The 20,910-nt window shown below is 37.7% G+C and overlaps 2 protein-coding genes across 3 annotated transcripts in view; both read right to left on the bottom strand.

The window, feature by feature from the left end:
* The window catches only part of LOC103474994 (T-lymphoma invasion and metastasis-inducing protein 1-like), a 49,162-nt gene extending 38,059 nt beyond the window's left edge, over positions 1-11,103 (bottom strand). The window contains exon 1 of one of the 2 annotated variants that reach the window (XM_008426338.2): positions 10,944-11,103. The gene's annotated coding sequence lies outside the window, so the exon portion shown is untranslated. Of the gene's footprint in view, positions 1-10,346; positions 10,412-10,943 lie in introns of those variants that run through there. The other variant, XM_008426340.2, reaches the window with a different exon arrangement.
* Positions 11,104-12,201: 1,098 nt separating this feature from the next.
* LOC103474985 (splicing factor, arginine/serine-rich 15-like) overlaps positions 12,202-20,910 on the bottom strand; it is a 25,259-nt gene continuing 16,550 nt past the window's right edge. Inside the window, exons 17-18 of the mRNA XM_008426329.2 lie at positions 13,415-13,553; positions 12,202-13,218 (exon numbers count right to left, since the gene is read on the bottom strand). Coding sequence (XP_008424551.1) covers positions 12,731-13,218; positions 13,415-13,553 — 627 coding nt within the window. The 3' untranslated portion in view covers positions 12,202-12,730. The remainder of the gene's footprint in view (positions 13,219-13,414; positions 13,554-20,910) is intronic.

The following is a 20,910-nucleotide window of genomic DNA, read 5'->3' as shown; positions in this document are numbered from 1 at the left end:
GAAAGTAAAAAGTGGAAAATGCAAAAGGAATTCAACAAAAATATAAAACAGTGATAAAGCAGCTGGATGAATCTGCTTGAACAAAAATACCAACTTGCATCTGAAAACCTTAACTTGCATACTTAACACAAACTCAACATGCTTCACCTGTGGAGAGTGTTTTTTGGAACACAAACAGCGTTTCAAAAAGCCAAACAATAACCAGCGAACATAATGACTTACCTTATTATGTAAACCCAGGTGTTTTTTTTTTGTTTTCTGCCACAGAGAACAGTGAAGTAAATTGGAATCTAAGTTTAAGATTCCCTGATGTGAATTCCCAGCAGAATGACTACTATTTGCACAGAGGAGTTGGAAAACAGGAGGAGGGAAAGAGGGGGAGTGACTCTTTATTACCCTAAGCCACCCACCCCCCAAACACACTCCAGCTGATACTCTCCTCCCTCTCTTATTCTATAATTTCATCTCCATAAATTACAAATCTATTGCCAGCAGGAATGCTTGTTCTCTCTCTCTGTAAATTCCCTCTAAAGGAAATGTGATATTTACACAAATTGCTGACTTTTGAATGCAGAAAATTGGAGGTTTGTTGGTTTTTCAGAATAACTCAAAAAATAATCAGTTCAGCTAGACTTCATGGCCAAAGAATATTAATCTGCCTTTGCATGCACATGCACGTGAAAGACATCCCATTCTATAGGATTAATATTTTGTTGGCCACCCCATTTGCAACGATGGCAGCTTCAACTCACAAGCCCAAGATACACTGCTTGCATCCGACTCTTCAAGTTCTGATCCGTTTTTCCATGACCCACAGGCTCCAACTCAAAAGTCCCTCTACGGACTACTGGACTTGCGGGATTGAGTATTCACAGAAGAGTACGTGCCATAAATCCCCCCCCATCGTGACAGTAAACTCAAAATGCTCAAACAAGCTCAAAGAAGATTGTCATTTCACGGTTCCATTTAATTTCTGTACTTCCGAGCTTCTACCATGGGTACGTACATAACTTTTCTTTGTTAGTAAAAGATTTTGTTTGTATTTTTCCCCAAAGCGGATCTGTTTTACTTTTCCACCGTGTCTCACTTCCCATTTCACTCATAACATTGTCATCAAATTGCCTCATACTTCCGACCAAGGTACACATGGAGGCTATTTTGGTCAGACATTTGGAGACACAGTCGCAGGGAATCGCTAGTGGTCTGTGAGGCCCCATTAACTTTAATGTGTTCTAATTGCTTATTTTGGTCAAATCAGATGCCAAATTGGATCTGGTGCGTCTTGCGCTTTATAGTCAGTTTTATTGTAAAAACAATCCATTTTGACTACAGCTTATAAGCCTGTTAGTTTCAACCATGTTTGAAACGGAAGAAACCTTTTGGATGAGAAATAAAATGTCAAGAATGAAGGAAAGAAATCTAGTTGTTTTCTACTTAAGCTGTATAGAAGGAAATTAGGTAATTCAAAAATTACTTCCTCCATAACTTCAAAATGACTAAACAATACAACAGGGTGTTAAGCTTTAACTTAACTTAAAGCTTTCTGCCATTCATAATATTCGACTAAACTTACGTCACCAAATAAAGCCACACGTTGAAAGCAACTGAGTAGCGTATTTTCGTGACAAACTGTTTTTCCAGGAAATATACTGAAAATTTAACTTCAAGATTTTGTTTCACCCCAAGAAAGTAATCCTGATTTGACATCCTGTTTTAAGGATCAGAGTAGGCTCGGTAAAACTTGATTCTGGAAAATGAAAAAGACTACTCTGTTGTCATGTATGATTCTAAAGATTCAGGCAACCTAATGGACTACATGAGAAGCGCACAGCACATCTTGCATGGTAATCACGTCAGCTCTGACGCAGAACTGCAGAGGACACAGCAGAGACAAAAAAAATAGATGGGGGGGAATGTAAGAGTGAGGGCAACACATCGCATGCTTAACAGCAGCCTGCATCATGTGCCCCAGAAAACAGCTTGGCATGCACACCGAGCAGTGAAACATCCCCTGAGCAAGTGTGTGTGAGAAACCTCCAGCCAAGGAGGAAAGACAACAAGAGCTACGAGCTTATGTGTCTTCTGTTCAAACTCAGAAGTTGGAAATTTTGACTTCTAAGTTGAAAGATAAGTCAAGTGGAAAGCTCTCAAGACAAAACTCTGACTTGAAAAGTCTGGGTTACCTGGCTAATGCTGAGATCACCCATGTCAGTTTGAAGCTCAGATCTGGTTCTGTGTACTACACCTCCAGTAAATCAGTACAAAGCCCAAAAAACTGATTTTGGACGTGTTAATCTATTGCTCTGGGTCTGACTAAGGCTGTGCTGGGCAAACAATTCTTCCAAAACCACTGTGGCTCATCATTTCTTTGCCTAGTCTTCATCTTAAATTTGTAGTGTCTTTGGAAACTGATCTAAAAAAATGAATCCATTTTAGTTTTCTAGCAAAAAGGGGGGAAAAAACAATAGTAAAGTGGGCATAGACACCATATTCCCCGATAGTCACCAGATATCTAGTCAATATGTATGTTTTATTTGGGGGAAAAACAAATGAAAAAAAACAAAGTTTATATTTTCCATTTTCCATAATATTCCATTACATGGTTTCCAGTGAAACCATAACATTTTTGTTGCGACTGAGCCATAGGTCGACACTGGGACTTTTTGAAACCAGTTCTCCAAGTGCAACTTTTTGGTAGCACCCCACATGAAAGTGTGAAGTACTCTGCAGGTGTGAAAGCGACCAGTCACAGAACGCACAGCTGAAGGACGACGTTAACGTTCAAAGGACGTACGAGATTTGACGACATGCTAAAATCCCAGTGCCATCTAGTGCCCTGGCATGGTAACTACAGCAGGTTCCACGTGGCTCGGCAGTCTCATCTAAAGATGGACGAAGTGCTGTCTAAATGCGACACTTGTTCCCGATCAACACCAGAAGATACCAGCAGTTTGCGCGCAGCAAACGTATGTAAACGAAGTATAAAGCATTTATTTGATCCTGGACCAGAGTTGCAAATGCAAATGTCAATCTCAGTTTGGCAAAAATATTGTTATTCCAGACAAGATTTGAATTTAATAATTTAAGCAAAATAATAATTAAAACATACAAGACTGACTTCCCATTCTGAGCCAATCTTCACGTGGCTCAGAAGGTTGTGACCCTGATAAAATAACTGAAATGCCCTCATAAAGACAAAGGTGCCTTGTTTAGAGAGGGATTACACAAGATGAAGCTCTGAGCCAGATTCCACCAAACTAGGGTCAGGATATTTCAAAAATACAAATTATACAAAAAATTCCCTATTGATACTTTCATACTTTTTAATTAGCATTCAAATAGCTACTGTGTGATCTTAAAAAGGACTTGGAAGCACATGACAAAGCATGAAAAATGTCAATTAATACATTCTGTAACCCAAACCTATGCACCTCTCCTTTAACAAACAGAACATTGACTGGAGTAAAAATGCATGAATGATGTGGGTTAACGCTGATGCCTTGTCGACTGTCACCACAGGCATTTCAGAAATGTAGATTGCTTGGTTGCAGCTCAGCTAAACTTAAAACCGTTTATGTCACTGCTGGCAGAAGGGTAATAAGCCCACACTCAGCCAGGAGCTGATGTAGCTGAACATCCAAGGCACTGATTGCTCTGGAGCAATTTGCCAGGTGATGCTACAAATACAGACGTTTAATATTTTACATTACTGGTACTGTCCAAGGACCCAGATGCGCTAAGCTCTTTAATAAATCACCATTTAATGCATTTGCGGGCAAGTAAATCAAATGATTTCCACTCTCATCATTGCTAATGAATAGAGGCAGACAGTCAACATAGGTTCCCTCTAAGTGCTTGTTTCTTTTTCCTTAAAGGGACGAGGACATTTTTAAAGTCCAGCTCTGTTAAAATGTTACTGACAATAAATATCTTACACACTGTAAATAACTCTCTTAGCATCTTTATTCAGTGTAAGCCCAGAATATTTGGTCCACAAGGTTGAAGCTGACAGCTTAACAGAACGGTCCAAGACCGAAGGGGACTTTATCATCTTAAAACAACAGCACAATAAACAATAAGTCATCAGCTTTCCACTGGGTGTTTACTGACTACAAAGAAAATGATTTACATGCAGCACTTGTGATATTCTTTTGAGAAACGGGTAATATTTTTGCTTTTTACATTTATAAAAGTATTTCTCTCACTAGAAATACTTGATATTTTCCATTCTCAGGGAGCGTTTCACACAGGAAGAACATTGTGGATGTACTACGTTCAAATTGCAACTCCCAAGTAACAAATCTTTGACTTCTGTGTAAATCAATACCCAATACCAACATCCCAATGGGTTACAGGTTCATAAAATACAATATAACGCTTTTGAGACTGACATTGTTTTAAAATTACAGAAGTCCGCTTTGGTCTTGGTCCCACTAGGACAAGATGTAATCTCCATCTATCAATCTTTATAATCTCCACAGAAAGGGTGAAACGAAAATGTCTGTTTTACAGACTTTTACAGGATGCTTCTCAGTTTTACATAACCCACAAGGGTTCAATTGCAAGCTTGCATGCGCCAAGCAGTCTTTATATTAAGATTTCTGTCCCAGATAATAAAACGGCACATGTAGCTGCATCTGGGCAAGGTTTACGGCAATGACCTTCAAACAATGCAAAAAATGACAGAAATATTCAGAATATCCAGAAGATACACAATTGGGAATATGAAAAGGTGTTTGAAAAGCCTAAGACCAACCGTACCGTTTTAAATAATTCAACTCTCATTTTTCTTCTTAGATTAAGGTCACTTACATCCAGAAGTACTTTACATGGATCTTAACTTGTGCTGATTCATAAAGTAAGACAGCACGCAGATTTCCAAGTAAAGAGCAACCTCTTGTCTCCAGTGGAGACGGCTTCTTTTGTCTTGTACAAATTTCTAAATATGACTGCTGAGACTTTTTTTAATGCCATTTTGGGTTACTGTGTAGGGATCTGACACATAAATTATTACTTTTTTGTTCTCTGGAAAGGCTGTTAATACCACTAGATGTGGTAAAAGGCAGCAGAGTTCAAGCCTTTCTAAAGGCAGCAAAGCCCATGTCTAACTGGCTAAATCACAGTCCTGTTGCCCAGAAGAGCTTGGATAAAGGTCAGTTAATAAATAGCCATAGTGTTTTATTATAGCAACTGTGCATAGGCCACTTGATGCAGTATTATTCAAAATGATGTAGTTGTGATATCAAATTCTTTAGTATTTACTATTAATTAGAAGACCATGCAGTAAATACAAACAATGCTGATCACAAACAAGCTTTATTTCAGTTCATAAGGTCACAGTAACCCTGCAAAAATGTATTTTAGAATTATCACACAAACCTAAAGGCCATCGCCAACGATAGGACAACAATTCCGTTCTGCAAGTGGTGGGGGAAAATAAAGTCCATGAGAACGAAGGTTCAAGTGTTTTTATTTTGCACGCATCCTCCTCTTTCACACCGCCCCCTTCCACACCAGAGGAAAGAGATGATCCATTGTGCCAAACAGCACCCAGCACAACTGATATGTAGGGGGAAAAAAAAGAAAAATGTAAGTGCTGTGCAAGACATGAAAGAAGTAACCAGTGCAGGGTAGAGATCATTAGCGGATGATCCAGTGGTCTCCAGCTGAGAGTGGAATCTCAAGAGTCAACATCAAAGACGAGGGTATGGGAGAGGAAAATAATTTAGAGTTCAGAGAGAGAAAAAAGCTCAGATTCATTGGACAAGACTGAGCCTTTACTAACATAGGTGACTGCTCTCCAGAGTTACTCATTAGGGAAGCTTTGAATATATTAAAGTGCAACATCGCAAGCGACTTCATTTAGTCAGCTGTATGCTGAGTTAGTTACACAAAACACTTTGCCCATAATTTACCTTAAGTGAATCTGAAACAGGAGAAAACAGCTACATTAAGCATTTCTTGACCACAGCGTTCGAACAGGACTGGATTAGGATGTCTTGAATTGCTCTAAATGCATCAGTACTTAATAATATAATTCCTATTTAATGAAACACATTAATTATTCTTCCAAAAAGTTGATATAATCAGAGTTTCTTTAACTAAAGACAACCAAGTAGGATATCCGTCATCTTTCCACAAAAACAAGTGAAAACGGGTTGTTTTTTTTAAGACAAGGTTTTCTGTTCCAGTTGAATACTAACATAGTCAGAGGTGGATTCTTCAAGGACAGGATTAGATGAGCATAAAGATCTGAATGTTCACACACACCCTGAAGGTTTAGAAGTACAGAAACTCTGTTTCTTGCTCTCAAGTCATTGCTGCAGCAGGATGTCACGGTGGGTAAACCAGATGTTAAGCAATATTGGTTCCAAAGTTTCTAAATTAATGTGAATTGAATCCATTGATCTTGTGATGGAAAGAATATCCACCAGGTTTAGTTCAATTGGCTTTGATGCTCACTTGAATCCACCACATAGACACTTAAAATCTCTATTAAAATTCCACTTCTAAAGAGGAATTATTCTAAGTATGCTACTTTAATAACAGTTTAGCTCCAAGTCAACACAAAAGTACTAAGAATGAAATTACTGTAGTTGTTTTTCTGACTGATGCGGTGCGGTGAAGTTAGCCTAACTCTTGTCTCCACAAAGTGACTCATAGCCTCAGTATTTTTGTGCACTTAGTATCCATTATTCATCCTGGAACTACAAGACTGGATCAGCCATGTGAAGCTGAAGACCATCACCATGTGCATTTTTGACAGCAGCGCCTGTGTTTCTGCGCACAGCTTCAGAATAGGTGAAACTGAGATGTGATGAGATTTCTGAACATTCACTCATCCCCATAAAGAAAGATGAGAATGTTTGGGGAAGAGTACTGCAGTCCGATATACGGTTAATTTCGATTAGCAGCCCACAGTAAGTTATCAAAATACTGTTAGAGCTCTTTAAAACTGGCTTTAAAGCTCAAAACACAGCTCAATCCTTGTTTCTTTCTAGAACGTGCTACTTTTTTTGCACTTTGATTATAATTTCTGGCTCAATAATTCATGATCATCCAAGCTGGAAGATCAAAGAGCCGCAGATACATTACTTTAGTACTACTTTTGGATCGTATGTTGCTTTCTCAACTTCTTTTTGCAAACATTAAATGCATACATCAAAGTCGTGCTGATGCGCAGGAACTGTTGGCCTCTGGAAAGCATCTGGAAATGAATCTTGCCAAGCCATCTATCAGATAATGTTGGCAGTCAGCACATTACCATTCCATCATCTAAAATATGATGCAAGATAACATCTTCTTAGAAAAAGAAAGGCTTTATACTAAGCAATATGTGTGCTATGAAGAAAGGGGGGTTTCCAATGTTTAGCAGTGAAAAAACAAAATACAAACCCATATAACCTTTGGCATACATCATAAGACTGAATGTAGAGAATTCCTTTTATTAAACTACAAAAAGATGGCAGAGGACCAAAGGAGAGCAGCACATCTGAGATATTTGCTAACAAAGACAGATATCCTGTCAGGCGAAACAGGGGAAGGTTGAGCTCTTCTCTTTTACGGACTACAGCTGAGATGCAAGCAGAACAGCATTGGAAAGCTTTCTTGTTTGTCATCAAAAACACAGCTAGACAAATTGTGATCATGTGCTAAACATGTAAGAAAATTGGGGGCAACCGGTCTTTAAACAATGGATTTTAAACAGGCAGAGAAGTTCATTCAAAATGTAGTGGCAACCTAATGCAGCGTATTTGTAATGAGGATGTAAATAATTCATTTATTTAGAAAATATTATATGTCACTGTATATAGTGGGTTTTAAAAAATCTGACATGTGGAATGATTAATAACATTAATAATTCAAATATTAATCTTTTAGTTAAATCTATGAGAATAAAAATAATAAAATACTCATAAGGCTCGAAGTGTTTGAATGGGCCAATAGATTAATATTTGCAAAGTATTGACATAAATGTCTAAAACAGAAATGTAAATCAGGATCTTAGAGGTTTTATTGTAAAAAAAAGGAACCATTTGGCTCTTTGGGTTGCATCTTCAAAAATTGGGACATATTTGTTTTCGTGGGTAACTGTTGGTGTGCAATGTATTTATTTTCCAAATTTGACAATCTGTATTTTGTGCAACTCAAATATTTCCAAATAGCTAAATCGGTATCTGTTGGTACTGAGTGTAAAAGAAATGATGCCTTTATTTCAGCCAGCAATAGGTGGGAGAGGGGTAGAGCTGAATCATTCTATGCTCCATATCAACAGAGGAACCTTTAATCAATCATGCATGTTCTCTGGCATCACATTAAAAACACTTTCAATTGTAACTGCATGGCAAAGCAGATTTTGACTGTAGCCAGTCAATGCCTAATGCAAGTTAACAATATTAAGAGTAATATTCTTCTAAAGCTTCTGGAAACTATGGGAAACAGGAACCAAAGCATTCCAATGAATTAATGTTATCACAGTATGCTTTATTTATTATTCACTTGGCACTAAACATAACATCAGAATGTCGTTAATATGTACTTTGCAAATGAAAGAAGAGTTATGCGCCAGTGGGATGGAAATGAATTATTCACAAGAGCCCTTACGAGGGTTAGATTATGCACATATCAAGAAAACACTGTTTTGGTAGCACATACATGAAGCACAAAGTCACGGATTGTCTGAAAAGCTGACAAATTACCATATGAATGTGCAGACATTCTTTCATGAGCAGACAGTTGGTCAAACATTGAAGATCCTTCAGAGTTACAGAGCATGAATACAAGCCAGAGAAGAGCAAAACTGGCTGCTGCTCAACCACACAAATAGGGACAAACAGAAGGTCAGCTCTCTGAACAGGCATGTCACACAGATGGGTTCATGTTACCACCTTTAGGACACATCCCTGAACACTGAGGTCATCCTGCTTGGGGGGTCTTGCTCACTTTTCCACTTTCAAATGCTGAGTGTTTTTGTTCAACCTTGCATGAATTCCGGGACCACGATTTTGTATTATTATTGCTTGTTTAACCAGAAACGGCCTACAATTTGAAATGGTAAAATGTAAAAAGCATAGATGCACATAGAGCAAAAGCCCATTTAACCTTCTGCTTTTTTAACCAGATGTTCAGTTTTCATAGTCTAGCCAAATAACCAAATATTAGTAGGACCATATTAACTTGACAAAATCTCCCACCAGGGTAGAAATATCAAAAGTATTTAAAATATGCAAGTTATTAATTGAAAACAGCATTGATTTAGCTTTAAATGCACTTTTTATGGGTCCTGTGTCTGTATCACCTTAAACGAAGTTTGAAACATGTCAATATTTCAGAACAGAACAGAGTAAAGAATACTGTAATCTGTAAAACTAACTATTAGTCCCAAGATTATTAATGTAAAATGAAAATAAAAGGGGGCTTAATAATGAACCTTGGGGGACTCATTTTAAAATTCTCTAAAACACTGAAGTGTATCCATAGGAAAAACTTGGAATTCATTAGTAGCGACGTCCCTGAATCTACAACATCTCACTGAGCAGATCAACATTCAGGGCAGCATACTGCTGTTCCGTCACCAACGCACTGATAATGTACTTTATTACCAATGTATCTTCCTTTAAAATAAAAATCTGGCACTGATAGAGAATTTGTATAGGATGATGATAACTATCTCAGGGGCTCCACTCTTTAAAACGCCAGTACAAAAAAATATATTACACATCATATCATTATAAAACTGGTGAACAGCTTCCCCAAAACAATAATCAGCAAATATCTGATGCGTCACCTCTGTTAAACTTTGAGTGTTTAAGTTGAAGAGTACTACCGACAGAAGGGGCACTGCTGCAACAACCAGTTCAATTCACTTTTCAAGTATTCCTGCAACTAAAACAGCATTCTTGACACAATTCTGGAGGAGTGAAACTGCATTCTGCAGCAGATTTAAAACACTACCCTGGATTTGTGGGTCATGCTTGTGTTGGCTCACCATAAATACAAGCTGCTGAGAGAAACTGCCCCCCAGCAAAGAGTGAGGTTGTCTTCTGTGCAAAAGCTGTATTTCACTTAGCAGACTGAACTGCAGGGCAGTAACAGGAAATGCATTTAAACTGATCCTAAACAGACGTGTAATGAACAAATATCATCATTAGACTGCATTTTGCTGAAATAGCTCACAGCATGTTGCGGAGCACATCTCTGCAATCTACAGAAGAAAATAAAAAAAATGAGAAGAGGATACCGCAAACAGCGGATTGTAGCTGTGACGCTGCAACAATGCATGACACCATAAGGTCACTGGAGTAAAGCAACAGCACCGGCGACAGACCACCTTCCACATGACTCACCTGTATTTACGCTTTTTCAATACGGGCAGCACCGGGTTAACAGCAAAGCAACAAGAAACGCGCTAAAAAAAAAAAATAAATAAATAAAAAAGCCAAATATTAAAGATCAAGCCAGAATTTTACCGCAATAGATCATGAGAGGTAGAAGATGTTTTGGGGACCTGAACGGAATGAATGCTGCTGCCTGTCCTGCATCTCTAGCAAACGCTCTCCAATCATGCAGCAGAATTGAAATTCATATGTCTGGACATGGATGCGTTAAGCCTGACGTGTCTCGCCATTCGGGCACATGCCCGCTGTTGCCCCCCCCAAAACAACCGACGGTGACTGGATCGGCCCCATTGGACGCCAAACGCTGCGCACCCTGAGGGTAAAAAAGCGCATCCTGTCGGCTTGCCCACTGGACCGCACCGCATCGCACTTCAGCGCGCCAGCGTCTCGCCTCCAGTAAACTTGTATGACTGAGTGACGCGCTCGTGCGTGCACGCGGCGATGGGACCACGCAGACGCATGATCGGACGGTCACCGAGCTTACATTTTCCTCCCTCATTAATAAAGGACAGCATACGTCCCGGTCCCGCTCACATGCTAACGTACCTGTCTTCACCTCCTCTGGGACATGGCTGCCTTTTTCCAGACGCTGAAGTATCCATTCTCCCTCATGCCGGTTTGATATGCGGGTCTGAACGCCGCCGCCGCTCCTCCAAGGTCTGTGTGCGTCCACGGACCATGCGTGTTGTTTCCACATCATTGAGAGAGGCGGAGCCCACGACCCTTGGAGACGGCGCGCAACTGGATCATGACAATGCCACTTACTTACACTTTGAGCCAATCAGATGCCAGTCCATGCAAATCACCTGCTGCTGTTTGCATCCCTTAAGGTGAGGGTATAATGTTTTCGAGAAGAAATTGCAACATTTCTGCTTTTAGAAATTCTGGCTAAATAAATAAAAAAAAAAACAAACAGGTTGATTCAAATTTATATTAGTACCGGGTCCAGGCGTCCTTTCAGCTTCTTTTGATTTTATAAATGCAACAGGAAATTTGACACTAAGCATAACAAGAGAGGGGAAAAGCTGATTCACCACAACCCCATATTACTGGGAGCCTATGCAAAACGTAGGTCACAATTTCAAAATATAATAATGCTCAAGTTCATCTCCATAAAACTTAATATTACCAGAGATTAAAATGACGTCAGTAATCCAATTTAAAAAGCACAATTTATACAGATGTTTTCCACAAAGGGAAAATTTTGTTCAGTAAATTTAAGGTCAGGGAAGAAAAGTGGCAAAAAGGCTGCACATGTAATATTGATATCCATGTTAAGAGGATTATGAAAGAATGTCTTGAAGAACTGCCTCTAGCAACAATACACCCTCTGGGAATGCCGGCAAAAACTTTTTTTAATGTGTTCAGTTTCACAGTATTTTTAAGCATGTGCACTTTTTTTTTTCTAAAACACTTTTTCTTTCTGCTCAACTTCCGTTTAATATGTAATATCATACAGCCCTCTATGAAAAGATAACTTTCATAATTAGGTCTCCTACTTGAAAGTGTTCAAGCTACAGTCTTCCTCATGCTTGTGTTAACTTCTGTGATCCAGTTTTCTCTTGCAGGTTAAACTCTACACAGTTCACATGTTTCTGTTTGTAATGAGAATGAATTATTTTTGCAGTTATATACTTATTTATATAGAATTGCAATTAATTTATTTTTGTAACATACTGCATGCACCTACAAAACAAAACAAAAAAACCTCTTTACCCTTTTTCAGAACTGACCAGTTTAATAGAAAAAGGTAAATAGAGTTAGAACTGCAAACACACACATACACACACACAAAAACATTAGCAAATGGTGGACATTTTTTATTCATAGTCCATATTTTTACAAGTTGTAACCTCAGTGCGTCACAGAGGTTTCAAAAAGTATTTGGGTTTATTCCACCCTCTACTGGCCGGAAAATGAAAGCTTCAAAAAACATTTTTTTAAATTATTATTTTACAATGAAATATATCAGTTTCTAAAAAAAAACCCCCCCAAAAAACCGGATAGGACATTTTCTCTTCAGAAGAGAAAAGCTGACTGTTCAAAACATGTATGTCTAAGTCCTGTCAACAGAGTTGAGCATATACAAACTGAAATATACAAAAAGATGAATATATATACACACATGTTCAGTATATACAGCAAAAAACTAAAACCAACCAAACAACAAACATCTCTGATAAAACTTACAGGAGCAGCTTAGGGACGCAGCGTTTTATTTGTTAGTGTTGGAAACGGAGAGAGGGGGAAAGTCTGAACAGAGGATACAGCGCCACCTGGTGCTCAAGAGTTGTTTTACAGACTCTGCTTTAGTTTAATCATTAAACTATTCTCTACCACCTCCCTCCTCTTTGAAATGGTGGGCGTCCAAATCCTGGTCTAATGGCTGGTCCCATTGATGGATGTCGTTGGAAAGGAGGGCCCCGAGGAGGGAAGGGCATGGGCATTCTGAATCTATCTGGCGGAAACATCGGCCCTCCTGGCATCATTTGCGTGGGCATGCGGTGCATGTTTGGTGGACCAGGAAAGGGAGGCATATGAGGGTTTGGCATGCCAAGGGGAGGTTGCAGCGGCGGCATTCCCGGTCTGGGAGGACCCTGCATTCCCGGTCTGGGGGGACCCTGCATTCCCGGTCTGGGGGGACCCTGCATTCCCTGTCTGGGGGGACCCTGCATTCCTGGTCTGGGGGGACCGTGCATGAGTGCAGGATTTGGCAGCATCATAACCTGTCCTGCTGGAGATCCCAGCTGGTCGTCAGCTGAGGAGGGATCTTTGCCTCCAGTAGGACCTGCAGTGGACTCCACTGGAGCTTCGAAATTTCCTGTGGCAAAAAAGGAAACCGTTATTGTTTCCACATAATAATTATCTATATATGCAGAAAGAACAAATGTAGACAAAAGGTTTACAGAACAGCAGCATATGTAGCTCACCAATGCATCCAGGGGTCATATAATGCTTTAACCTAAACAATAGGGAATATATGGAAAATACACTGTATTATACTCTGTATAACTTGCCTCCTACTTGACGTGTGGCGTCAAACTCTGTGTGTAAGAAAGGAGCTCCTCTAGGAGGCAACGACGTTGGCGAAAGCATGATGGGGCCCGGAAAAGCAGGCGGACTTCCAATCGGTTCACACTGCGGAACTGTTGGCATCTGGAAAACAAATCAAACATAATGCCGTCTTTTCACAATTACTGTTAAATTAAGAGCTAGTGTGAACCACACTTGGAGAAATGTTGAACAAACATCCTTTGAATCCAAAGCGTGATGTAAATTCATCTGAGGGAAACGGTATGAAAACTGTTCTTGTAAAGTTGGAGACAAAAGTAGGCAGTTTTGGCTGAAGTAAGCATCGAACCAGGTCAAATTACTAATGACTTGGATACATAGTAAAACTTAAGATAAAAAAAATCTAGTAAAAATGTATTTCGTAGTTTGAACCATGTTTTACTCAGATGCAAAAATTCCCCTTACAGTACAATGACTTATCATCTCCCAATATCCAAGTCCTGTACATACCAAGATTTTAAAAATGTAACATTTTTCAATGTTACAGGGTTATGACAAAATCTTTCCATCATATACTGGTTTTGGAGCTCCTTTAATGAGATTTCAGATGCAATTCCAGTGCTGCCCCTCCTCCGTCTTTCTGCACCCTGATAGTCAAACTAATTCACTTTTCTCTCACTTCAAAGAAAAATACATCTGGGTGTTTCAAACATGTTCAGTCTCACAACACCGTCACAGAACACAAACATCAGGCGCAAGCTAACTCATAAAAATGTGAGTACCAGAAAAATATAAACACAAACATTTCATCTGACTTCATTTTTGAAGGAATATACTCTAATGAACAAAGTACATATTGAGCCCTAAAGCGATATTGCAAATGATTTCTTCTGTGGTTTAAATGTCATCAGAAACTAGAAAAAAAAAAAAAAATAAATCAAAACATTTTTGACAGGCAACATCTTCCCTTAATGAAAGTATCCTTTGGGGTTTTTTGTTGCCTACCGTGAAGTGTTGATTGGTGTTTGATCTCATATTTTTGAAGATACATAAATCATCAATAACTTCTGGCAATGGGAAACAATTTTGTTTCCATACACACTCTTGTCATAATAAACAAGACTAGTTCCTATTAGTTAAAAGTGTTAGACAGTAATACCATATTACAAGTCCAATTAATTGAAGATGTATCACAGTAATTCTTTACTTCTCATCTGACAGAAACATGAGCTGATACAGAACTAGAGAATGCAGATGGCATCATATCTAGTCAACTTGACCTAATATAGACGTAATCAAATCTTAAATTTATGTCAGTTTTCTTACTCATCACTGTCCACACCACAGATGATAAAGACAGGAGATGACCTGAGAAGCCTTGCAGCTTAAAAGCTTTTGCATTTAACTAACCAAAAAAATTTGAGGTTTATTCGTAAATAGTCTTAAAATACTAACTTCTAGTTGTAAATATGGTCCACATTTACCATTTTAATATTAATAAATCATGAAAATAAGAAAGGAAGTGTCATATATTATGCTATAATTATTTCACTTTCAAATTGAGTTCCGTTGAACTTATGAACTTATCTGGCTGTAACATGAATTTACGACTACTTCATGTAACAATAATAAACTACATAATTAAGCAAAATTAAAAAAAAAATCTAATTGTGGAAAAAGAGACAAGAGCACAGAACTGAGAAATTCAAAATGCGTAATTATCGAAAACAACATTTAAGAATGATTTTATAAAACATATTTAATAAAAAAAAATATCTCTAACATAAAATAACCTCCTACAAGTAAGTATTCAGCAGATGGTTGTAATTACAGCTCAGAGCCTGTCAGGTTCTGTGGGGATTGATTGTGAACACCCATTTCAAGTTCTGCCAAAAATTCTGTATGGAATTGATGTCTGCGCTTTGACTGGGCCACTCCACAACATCCACCTAGTTGTCTTCAAACCATTTTTGTGTAGCGTTAGCTGGACGCTTTGGCCATTGTCCTGCTGGAAAATAAATGTTCTCTGAAGCCACAGTTCTCTTGCAGATGGAAACAAATTGTCCTCCAGCCCGATTTATAGATGGGCCATGTTTGTTCCATTTCTGGAAGATGGATTTAACTGAACTCCACGGGATGTTCAGTACCTTAGAGATTTTTTGTATCCATCCCCTGACTTATACTTTCCAATGACCTTTTCTCTGATTTACTTGGAGTGTTCTTTGTCTTCATGCTGTAATAGCAGCCAAGCAAAAAGAACAAATGTTCTTATGGTTTAATTAGTAAAAGGACCTTTGAAAAAAGGTTGTCTTTTTGAGACTCACTGAACTCAAGAGATCTCCATTCCAGTCATTGTGAGACTACAAGCACCAACTCACTGGACCTCTGATGAATTAGGTCAGCCCCTTAAAGGGGTGAGTATTTATGCACTTTTTATCAATATTTTGTAGAAATCACATTTTAAATATAAAATATAATTTAATGTCAAAGTGAAAATTTTTATTTTTTGTAAATTGTTTTTGTAATTTTTTCATGTAAAAAAAGTCAAATTCTGTTAAAAGCAGTAACAAAAAATTAAATATTCAAGGAGCTATCCAAGGAGTGTACATTGCTTTGCAGAAATATTCACCCTAAGGGCTTTTAATCCAACATTAAAATCATACACTTCAGTGTATTTTATCTGTTTATCAGTTACTGTTGATTGCCCTGCATTGAGCTGAATCTGACTTCCCATCAACTCTGAAAGTGGTCCTCACAGGTTCTCTCTCCCACCTGAGCTGTGGATCTCTGCAGCTCCTCCAGAGTTACCATGGGCTTCATGGCTCCTTCTATGGTTAATCCTCTCCTTGCCACTCAGCAAGAAGAAACTTATTAATCCAAAAGAAATATAAAAACGCCAGACTGCAAACCTTCGGTACACAGAATCAACAACAAAAAAAAGCTGCTAATCCAGAATAACTACGTACACAATGCCATTAACAATTTCCAAACATGTTGTAGAGAAGGCTGAAGGAAGTACCAATTAACCGATTTCTTTTTAACATAAATTGCTGCAGTTACTGTGGAAAGCCAGTGATGCCAAAATGTCTTGTTTAGTTTGGACCCAGTGTCCTATCCTCAAGGATGAACATACCATGATGACTTTACTTAAATAATAATGCAAGTTATTTGCATTATTACTTAAACCATTTTGATATAATGGTTTCTACATCAAAAGGGAAAGAAACTGCATTCATTATTTTTACATACTTATATCTACCAGTCTTATAACATCAGAATAATAACTATTATTTTGAAAATTATGAATCTGAGGGCTGGTGGTGTTTTGGCCGGGTGTGGTTGATGTGCTATTTGATGTGAGGGAACAAAATACTAGTACATTTCACTTCGTTTGTATTCTGAGGTTCCACTGTAAATCATCACTAAGCAAATCAATAAGATAAATTAATTGCTTCTCTGAACAAGATTCAGGCCAGCCAGAGCATTATGTTCATTATGCATTTATCTATAGATACTTGGGCTGCTGATAATATAATCCATTAATATACTGGGAATATTTTTTTCTCACCAGCTTCCATCCATTAAAACAATGACTGCTTATGTCTGTCAAAGCATAGCAAAATATCATTTAAAATCATCACCAAAAATCTACATTACACCAAAAATACATTATGTTGATAATAGCATCTGAAATTACAACTAAATCTACTTTCTATGATACCTAATCTGACTAGGATTTATTTAGATTAGTCATTGGACAACAATTTTTGCATAGTAGTGTTTTACAGTATAAAGGGCACTGATCTATATAACAATTTAAAGAACACAACACTTAAGAACTGTGGTAGCCTATTGAACTTAAAATACCCCAAATACAGTTTACAATGTAATTATTGTAAACTGCATTTACAATACTAGATCTGGTTTGTAAACAATTGTGTACATCATACATAATTCTAAGATTTAGGCATATGGAACAAGTGGGAGTTTATACAGCAGTGAAAATCAAATTGAATAGGTTAAAATTCCTATTTTCTTGTCTAAATTTAATCGACTGTAAATATCTAACATCAATGTCCAAATTCAAAAACATAGTCTCACAAAACAGTGCATGCACAATTTCTAATGAAATTAAATCGAAATATTTCCCAGCTTATAGCAAGAGGGAAGACAGGTAATTTTTTTTTTTTTACTATGCAAAGCCAATCACTTGAGATTTTCTGTATTTGAACTACTAAATGGAGAGAAGAGATGATAACAGAGAAACATTTAAAAGGTTCTGCCCTTACCCTGTTATGTGTACTCCGTCAGCAGAAAAAAGGAACAATAGCTGCATTTTCCCCGCTGCTTAATTCCTCAAAGCAAACCTCAGCCAGGCATTCGAACTTTCAGCAGGAGTCTGTTCTTGGTAGACTTTAACACTGCTTTTAGCTGGCTACTTCAACAACATGCAGAATTAACATCTTTTATTATGAGATGATAAGAAACTTCAGGTAGTGAGCCATAATTCACCTTTTAAAAATATTCTAAGAAACATTATATTTTTCCTCCTACTCACCTTTGTAAGGCCAACTTGTCCATGATTCTAGTTCACAGATGTTTGGCTTTTTGTAACTGAAAGAAATCCTCTTCTTAAAAAGCTAAGCTATTTCAAATGTCTGACAGCATACATCTGCAGAGATTTTCCATTTCATTCAAAGCAATTTAATTTCTATTTTACTGCAAGCACTATTTAGGTGCATGAACAGTTCTTTTGGAAATATTCTACTAGGCTCAGACTAGTTATCACAATAAAAATACACGTTCAGGGATTTTAATGAACAAACATTTCTTTCCACTTCCCTCTTCGTGGAAAGAAAACCAGGCCAGTTTGTCAGGCTTTTTCCTTTTTGCTGAAACTAAATGTTAAGGAATATTTTTAAAATCAGACTTTCAGCACTTTTGGTAGCCATCTTTCTATATATACAAATCTGATGTTAATCATACAACTAAAAGCAATCCATATACATTTACAAATAGCAAGTGTGCTTAGTTTTTCCCCAGTATTCAGAAACCTACAGCATCTTAAAAACAGGTTTACCTCTTAAAGCTTTCTACATTTTGTCACGTTACATGTCACCAACTTCAATGTATCTCATTGGGATTTGTGATGAACCAACACAAGCTATTGCATGATTGTGATATGAAAGGAAAATAATCTATGGTTTTTACAATTTCTAACTTTTTTTTAAAAATGTGGTGTGCAAATTGTATTCAATTTGTCAATAAATTGTGGAACCTTTGAAAGAGTACCAATATAGGCTTTGCTGCTAATTTTTGTCCAGCTTCCTGTTCCCTGTGGAAGAAAAACATCTCCACGGCATGATGCTGCCGTCACCATGTTTCGTGGTGGCTTTAACGTGAAGCATTCATTTTTATCCACACACTCCTTCCCATTTGTAGGAAACTGTAAATGGTACTTCTTACAGCTTTCTTTCAAAATGGCATTTTTGGCATCCTTATCCTTTTAGCAGCCAGACTGGAAAAGTGCACAGCTGACAGCTGCACTCTTTTGCTCTACAGCTTGATCTCTGACCTATTTTGTTCCTTGGTTCTCGTGAGGCCTTTACTGTGTCCTTGTTTTGTAACACTTCAAAAATATTGAAAAGTTTAAGAGGCAAGAATGTCTTTAAAACATAGCTTCAATGTGCAGTTTCAAAGCGCTGTACACTACGCTGAAAGAAGGGAAAGCAAACCCGGCTTCAAATTCCTAGAATTTTACAAATTTTAAAATTACATCCTCAATGTTAAATATAGTTTCACTAGCAAATTTCAGCTGGATGGTCAAGAACTAAGTCTCTTTTGTTCCTGACTGCTAAGCTGTTCTCCAGCACTTATCTTCAGGATATTAAACAGGCACGTTGAATTGTGTTGCATAATGTATACTCATCACAATAGACGTTCAAGAAAGACAGTGCCACAAACCAGATAGAGTAAGCAGAGGCAAGCATTGCAGCCAAACTGATCCAAGAAGCAAATTCTATACATTTGTAAAGTTTTACAGGAGTGTTTATATCACATGAAGGTTAGTAGTCATCAGTAAGCTATCCACAAGATCCAGGAAATTGTTTGCATCAGGAAATTACTGGAAAAGACTTTTTTAATGCAAGTACTGCTGAGAGTAGGGAAGTGTTGTTTATCACACAACACAAAAAGAACCAATTCGTAAGTACACTCTAAAGAAGGTAACGACCTGATTTATCCCAGGTTGTATTCAAAAGAGAAAATCATATCGTTTTCACTTGCGCATGCATAGGCTGATCCAATAACAAGCAGAAAGTTCTCAGTACCGGTCCAAATGTAGGACAACTTGAGGACACACTCAGACCAAGTTAGCTTGGGGTCCTTACAGATGAAGCCACATTCCTTTAGAAGTGTGTCCAGATCCACATCGAGGAGCATCCGACTCACCTGATGTGATTCCTTAGAAAAAAAAAAGCCCCTTTTCTCTGTTGTCGTCCAGAAAGAAAAAATATATATATGATGCCGAGTCCACAGACAGTTCTGGATTCTATAATCCAGCTGGTCCTGCAAACCATTTTAAATCCTGGAGCCAAAAGCCTAGAGGCAAGGCTTGCATATTTACACTTGTGAAAACAGGCATTTTAATCTAAAAAAATACTATATCAAATCTATTTCTGATATAAGTCAGTAATGTGTTTTTGCACATGTTGCGCCGGTTTACATTCGTTATGAGCAAAACATTTGCAATGGAATTGCCCCGTAGGATTTCAACCTGATTAGTGAGTCCAGAAGGAAAACTACAATAGGCTCAAAAACCTGTTTTGTCATAGAGTCACACATTGAACTCCACAACAGAAGTATAAAAACCTCAACTTACTCTTACTCCTCTCTCCTTTCAGAAATATTGCCAAATAAATCCAGTTGATATGCTTGCCAGAACACAGCTTTGAAAACAAGAAACAATCAGACATTAATATGAGCAAGTAGCTTCCAAAGCAAAAACAAAAACACTTGATTAGATGACATAGAAGAGTGCTGATTTTTACATTTGCTTCTAAAAATGTGTACAACTCAAGAAAATGACTTAGATGGTTTATATGTGCTCCAAAATCCATCTTAAGATAGTGTAGACTTTTTTTTTTTTTCTCTAAAGAATGTATGTTTAATTGTAAAAGCAGAATGTCATATAAAAGTGTTAACTTGTCCCAATAAGAAATCAAAACCATGAAACAAGTTCATGGAAATCTTTTGAAATGAAAAGGATGACTCTGCATGAAGTTTTCCTCTTTTTTTCCCTCCAAGCTAAGTATATCTACCAGAAAAAATCTTCAGAAGACATATCTCAGAAGGATTAATCCTTATGTGCCAAAGTCTGTTTGAAGCTGCAGATTAGAGAATTAATTAATTGAATACTAATTAAGTTGCTTCCTCAGAGGCTTTTCCTAGGTTTTTCAATGGTTCTGCACATTTTGTACACGCTCACATGGCTTGTTCATCC

This window comes from Poecilia reticulata, linkage group LG13, assembly GCF_000633615.1.
Source record: "Poecilia reticulata strain Guanapo linkage group LG13, Guppy_female_1.0+MT, whole genome shotgun sequence".
In the NCBI taxonomy this organism is placed as follows: domain Eukaryota; kingdom Metazoa; phylum Chordata; class Actinopteri; order Cyprinodontiformes; family Poeciliidae; genus Poecilia; species Poecilia reticulata.
Note: the sequence above shows the minus strand (reverse complement) of the source record. Positions and strands in the feature narration are given on the sequence as shown.